Source organism: Notothenia coriiceps, unplaced genomic scaffold, assembly GCF_000735185.1.
Source record: "Notothenia coriiceps isolate Sejong01 unplaced genomic scaffold, NC01 NC01_scaffold00003306, whole genome shotgun sequence".
NCBI classification, from domain to species: domain Eukaryota; kingdom Metazoa; phylum Chordata; class Actinopteri; order Perciformes; family Nototheniidae; genus Notothenia; species Notothenia coriiceps.
The window spans coordinates 296,730-302,870 of record NW_011336007.1 but is presented as its reverse complement, the minus strand read 5'-3'; the positions used below and the strand labels follow the sequence as shown (position 1 = coordinate 302,870).

The 6,141-nt window shown below is 38.1% G+C and overlaps 1 protein-coding gene across 1 annotated transcript; it reads left to right on the top strand.

Annotated features, from left to right (window-relative positions):
- The first annotated feature begins 529 nt into the window (after positions 1-529).
- Positions 530-5,827, top strand: LOC104941276 (protein-cysteine N-palmitoyltransferase HHAT-like). The gene is made up of 3 exons (XM_010766356.1): positions 530-728; positions 1,138-1,282; positions 5,026-5,827. The coding sequence occupies exons 1-3, from the start codon at positions 576-578 to the stop codon at positions 5,109-5,111; spliced, it is 384 nt and encodes a 127-aa protein (XP_010764658.1). The 5' UTR covers positions 530-575; the 3' UTR covers positions 5,112-5,827.
- Positions 5,828-6,141: the final 314 nt, after the last annotated feature.

Below are 6,141 nucleotides of genomic sequence, written 5' to 3'. Positions count from 1 at the left end.
TTTTTTGGGGTTGTGTAACCATTAGCCAATAACCAACCAAGGTAACACCGCCCACGTGATCTGTTTGGTATTTCGAGCCAAAAACTTCAGAGATCTATCTGAGACCTATAATTAGGGATGCTCAATTGAATCGTATTTTAATCGCAATTATGATTTTGGCTTGCAACGATTTTAAAAACAACATAATCGAAATAAAACAATTATCTTTTTTATTTTATTTTTTAATATTATTTTTTTATTTTATTGGTTTTTCAGTTGAATTATACTTAAATTTCAGGGTTATCAACTGTTAAAAACATACTGTTCACATTTTTATTGTTTTCAAAGTAAATGGATAATCGTTTTTAATCATTGTGATTGACCCAAATAATCAAGATTATGATTTTTTTTTTTGCCATAATCGAGCAGCCCTACCTATAATGTATTTTTGAAAAATAATATAATGGGGGACCTTGAAAAGAGCTATTGCTTGATTCTGATTGTGTTTAGAGATGTATTCTTTACTGTTATGTACTCGTGTTTCCAGATACATCTACGTGCCGCTGGGAGGTTCTCGCCACGGTCTTCTTTACCAAATGTTATCCACTGGCCTTGCGTTCGGGTTCGTCTGCCTGTGGCACGGCGGCCATGACTACTTGCGATACTGGGCCCTGATGAATTGGGTCGGAGTTGTGGTGGAAAGCACACTGAAGTCTGTCTTTGCCTCATCTTACATTCAATCCATTGTTGTGAGTTTGGATTCCAATTAAAGTCTGACAGTTCAGATGTGTGAGCATGATGGAACATTTCCTGTAGCTAGAAATAAAGGGGTCATGTAAACTGATTTAATAAGAGATAATGCCTGGAGCTGCTGCAGTAAGCACAGACGAGAGACAAACGGGTTGGAAGCTGTCATATCTAATTGGCATGTACAGTCCAACGGCCAACATTAATGTGAGTTAAAGTCTGTTTCCAATTAATTAACAATCTAAATGTTCAGGCTATTCTGGCTTCTTTGGCCTCTAATGAAGTCTGAAGGCACATTGTAATTCTTCTAGTTTATGGTTACAGAGTTCATTAGTACTTTACGGCTCTCAGTTTCTCAGATTTACGTTGCAAATCTTTTGTTTCTCTCTTTTTTGTTTACTGATTTCCCAGAAGCGAAATGTCTCTCCGGCGATAGAGAGGCGTTGCATTGCCCTTCTCTCTGCCTTCTCCACCGCCATGCTCATCCTCTCTAATCTGGTGTTCCTCGGGGGGATACATGTTGGCAGAATCTTCTGGAAGCGTGTCTTCGTTCAAGGTAAATCCACTTCCACAAAGCTTTTACAATTCGATGTCTATGTGCTTTTTAGTAAGCAGGATTTTGGCATTTATAAAATTCTTTAGATTGCACGTCAAGGGGAAAATATTCGACAACTTGGTTGAGTGTCGCAATAACTATATTGCTTGATTATAATTAGAAATAAACAGATCTTTTTATGATTCTATGATACAACAAATATGTTGCTGAATTAAAATTAATTAAAGGCAAATATTTCCATGAAAATTAAACTAAAATCAAAAGTCACCAATTCAAAAAATAATATTGGTTAAACATTGAAAGGTTTCTATGTTTAATGTTAAAATAAAAGCTTCATATTGTGGGGCCCTAATGTGTTTCTAAATGTTTTGAGGTACTGTGAGTTGTATTGTAGTACATTTCAACTTCTCCTTCAGTAGTGAAAGCAGCTAAAAATAGTATGGTTAAAATAAGAGACAACTCGCATGATACATGTAGTTTATACATACACCGATTAGAATAAAGTGACGATATTACGCAGTGTTTTCAGTGGATGTTGAGGCTCGGGTTGTACTGGGACTAATTGTGCCTCTGGATGGGCGAACTCTCCTGATGGAGAGACATCTGCGAAGTGGTTGTGCCAGTCCCTGTTTCACCCGCTGTGTCTTTATTTGGCTCATTTGGTACCTAAAGCGAGATGGCAGGCCCTCCTGAAAGCCTGCCTCCTCGTGATAAGCAGTCTGAGCTGCAGACGCCGCTGGGTCGGGCACGGAGTCAGTGCTGATACTTCACCGTATAATAGAGTGATATAAACGTATCAACAATAACTCTTATTTAATCCTGAATTCTTAGTTTAGTCATTTCTAAAGCAGACTTACGTTTTTTTTGGCAACAGGGGAAGTGAAACAAGCTGTAAACACTTTTATAAAGTTGGTGTTTGTCTGTTTACACATCCAGCAGACCCAGAACAGCGTTAGCATTTATGTTCTGTTAATGTCGGACGTACAGTCTTTGGGCCTCTCCAAATGATGCCTAAGCAGCCCGTAGCAGATCATATTCCAGTCAGCAGTTTAGTTTTTTTTCAGCCTCACAGCAAATTGTGTGGAACATTATGCTTCTTCCTGTAGAGTTGGTGTAAATAAGTTAAGAGAAACCTAAAAATAAGAGCTGGGTGTTATAAAATACCATCTCTATTGTAAATTATTCAGAGTTAGACCTAGAAACTAAACTGTGAATCTCAGTTTGCCTTTAAGGAGATAATTTGGACCATTTTAAAATACAAAAATAAAGACCCAAAAAGGGCAATGCCTGATGCTTATTTAAAATATTTAAATAGACCATTGAACAAACCACTTATTAATCGTGTTTCTTTTCCCTCAGTACAGATTTTATACTTTTAAATTGAACTGTAATGGATCCACCAGAAATGCCTGTAGCCATTACTTGTGTCTGCATAATATCCCACCGAGGGCTAGCGCTGGTTTGCTTCATTAACATGAGATCAATGCTTTTAAATCAGCCTGTCTGCGATTTATACTGGTGCAGGCAGTAGCATAAATGCACTCTTTGACTTCTCTGGTGGTAAATGTTTCTTTCACCATCTAAGAAAAATGGTCTTTATACAGTAGTATTATATGTTTGTAAGGATATGGGTTTGTTATTTCACATGCCACCCAGAAGCCCCAATGTGTGATTATTTTAAAGACATAATGCTGGGTCACAGAGTTGTTAAAATTGTATCATACTGGTATACAGTGTGTAGTATTAAATACAAAGTGTGAATCATAGCAGCACATTTTGAAAGCTAGAACGTTTTTATGCAGACTGTTGAGTAGCGCTTTTATTACTTTTTGGTCATAAATCAGTTAACCCCTTTACATCGATTTACTTCCAACTCCTGTTATCCAGTACTATAAATTATCCTAGAAAAACAGCAGTTAAGGAGGTCTTTTAAATGTTGCTGTTTCATCACAGCTTTTCTAATTCGATACTTGAAAAATGAGCACGAAAATGTGTTCTTGGAAACATGGCTAGTCAAAATGCTAGCATGATGATGTCTAGCAGGTTTAAAGGCTATCATTAGCCACTAGCACTAAGTGTGATGGGTGTGTCATTTGTCTTGTGTACATATACAGGATGTATAAACAGTGAAATTACAACATTGACCTGATGATGCCAAAGGATGAACAAGCATGGGTCACTAAAGCAAACACAGCAGAAACATGAACAGATGAAAAATTATTAATGTCGATTCATCCCAAATTACAGACGAAAAGACAAACAGAGACTCAAATGGCAAAAGAAACCTCACATTTACTTATTTGCAAGTCCTTATAATGGCTAGTGATAATGTAAAATATACCAAGTAGAACAGTCCTTCTGATCACTTAGCAGTTTGATATTAGTTTTGAGTTGCCTCTGCACGTGGTCTTTCCCCCTCACATGAACACGAAGCACTCTGTTAATCAAGTGGCAGAGAAACTGGTTTAATTACAGCAGTGGTTGATTAGAGTCATAGTAACATGAGTCTGAAGGAGATGTAATTGTTGTCACTGTCTTTGCCAGGGTTGAGTAATTAGCAGCAGCAAAAACTTGTTCCAAAAGGTCAAGTAGATCCTACGATTTCTCATTTGTGACCACAAGGTTCTCACATTTTACTAGTTGTGTGTGCTTTTTCTTAAAGTTCTGCTTTCTCTGTTAGTTTTAAATCAGATGGATGGACAATATACACTGAGGGCTTTAATGAAACATATGCAAATATAAAACACCTGAAGGGCCACAAACCAAAAGGCTTTGTATGATTTATTTAGATATCAGAAATGCATAATATTACAAATTCCTTATGAACATGTAAAATGTCAAAACAAATGTGTGCTATTTTTATGCATACTTATGTCTGTGTTGTAGCAGTACTTCACAGCACAAAGCTTTCCTCCAGCGTAAAAATATGCATAATAAGAAGTCTGGCTTCTCTAGGCTCAGCCCGTGTAACCTTTCTCTCCCGCAGACAGGAGCCGGACAGTACAGCTGTGCACAAAGCAGCCCGTGTGTATTCGAATGAGATTTTGACATGAATGGAAAAGAATAGACCATTGAAAAAGCATTGTGGGTGCAGGTGCAAGCTGCTGGGATAATCTGGAGGCAAGCCAGTTTAGGAGGAGGCGCAGACAGCTGTGCTTACCTGCCAGCTCGACCAACCAAGACGCTGCTATAAATAGAAAAAAGGAACAACTGTAAAACGGGATAACGAAGCAAACTACTACTCTGCTACTGCCTGTCGGTGAAGCTATTGTGAAATACAGCTCTGGAGAGACCACTGCAAATGTATCACTTATCTGGTTTTACTACTGATAGATATGTTTGAGTAAAATGGAAATGTTTGTGTTCTCTAAACCCCTGACAACAATGGATGGTAAGACGCCATTAAACAAAGCCGAGCTGCTTGAATTTGCTTCGCCAGGAGTGGCAAAAAGTCAGACATCAGCAATGTGACAAACAGAGGAAGAGGAGGCCAACAATAATAATAATAATAATAATAACTTTTATTTATATAGCGCTTTTCAATAACCCAAAGTCGCTTACAAAAACAATTAAAAGTACAGAAAGGAGGTGAATGAAAGATTGTTAATCAGGGTTATTCCACTAAACTCTTCCTAGGTTGAAACATAAGTACTGTGGTGTCTAAAAATGAATATAACAGGGCATAGCAGTCTAATCATTTACAAATGAATGATATGAGTACATTTTTTTTCTTTTCATTTCAGGTTGGTCCAACATTGCCCTGCCTATGCTGGCTTTCCTCTACTGCTTTGCTCAGATTGGACTGGAGTGGACTTCTCGCCCACCATGAGGAACCTTGACTTTGTATCGGAGGCAGAATCCCCCGAATGCGACCTGCTGAGTCCGGAGCCTTGTCCTCACCAGACAGAGGCTCTGTGGCACACCTGGCTCTCCTCCACAGAGCGTCCTAAACCTGGCTGAAGTGCAGCAGAGCAGACACTTTCACAACCTGCAAGGCCGTGCTAAATCTGCCTGTAAGCTAAGACTTAACGGATCACTGCGGATTCTCCCTGAGGAGTTTCGTGGAAAATGAAAGTGCACATAAGCTGTAATTGACTCAAATTCAGGGCATTTCCAATATGAGCCCTTACAGTGTCAAAGCATGTTTTCTACACAATAAACTACACTGAATCACTGTTATTCTAAGAAACTGTAAATTCAAATATGGAACCTAAATCTGTTTGGTAAAATGACTTTGATAAAGTATTGCTTAGTGGTGCGGTAAGCTGGAGAAATGCAAATTTCTAATTTACCGTCCTCCTTTAGCTCGCCACTAAAGCGTTTGTTTATTCAAAGGTGCAGGCACAGAATGCTCAATGGAGCAGCAGGGAACCTGATCAATGTCATTATTCCACTTACAGATGCAATTTAGGTAAAGTAGGATGACACTAATATTTATAGATGTATTTTTTAAACACTTCCGATGGACTACTAACTTTTCTTTCAGCACAGTAACAATGATAGATGACATGTATCCACTGGAATGCAGATAAAAGGAAAAAAAAAACACAAGCTCCTAGTTTTTTTCAACTGTTTAATGCCTAGTCATTATATATATATATATATATATATATATATCCATCTATGTTATTACGGATAACCATCCTGTACCTGATGAAACGATTAATTCACATGTTCATGTCCCAGCTGTGTTTATGTCCAAACAAGTCAGGAATGTTGTGGGGTATTTTAAAGGGGTTAACCTACTGCCCTGTAGTTGAGAAACTGAGGCATGACAACTAGCTTAAGTAAAGGGTTAGAGCTGGGATTCATAGACATAAAAAAAAAAGAAGAATATCACGTCTTTCCTTTTAAGAGAG

Coding starts and splice junctions, on each gene's coding strand:
- LOC104941276 (XM_010766356.1), top strand. CDS start 576: ATGTTATCCACTGGCCTTGCGTTCGGGTTCGTCTGCCTGTGGCACGGC. Junction 729..1,137: donor CTTACATTCAATCCATTGTT/GTGAGTTTGGAT, acceptor CTGATTTCCCAG/AAGCGAAATGTCTCTCCGGC. Junction 1,283..5,025: donor GAAGCGTGTCTTCGTTCAAG/GTAAATCCACTT, acceptor TTTTCATTTCAG/GTTGGTCCAACATTGCCCTG.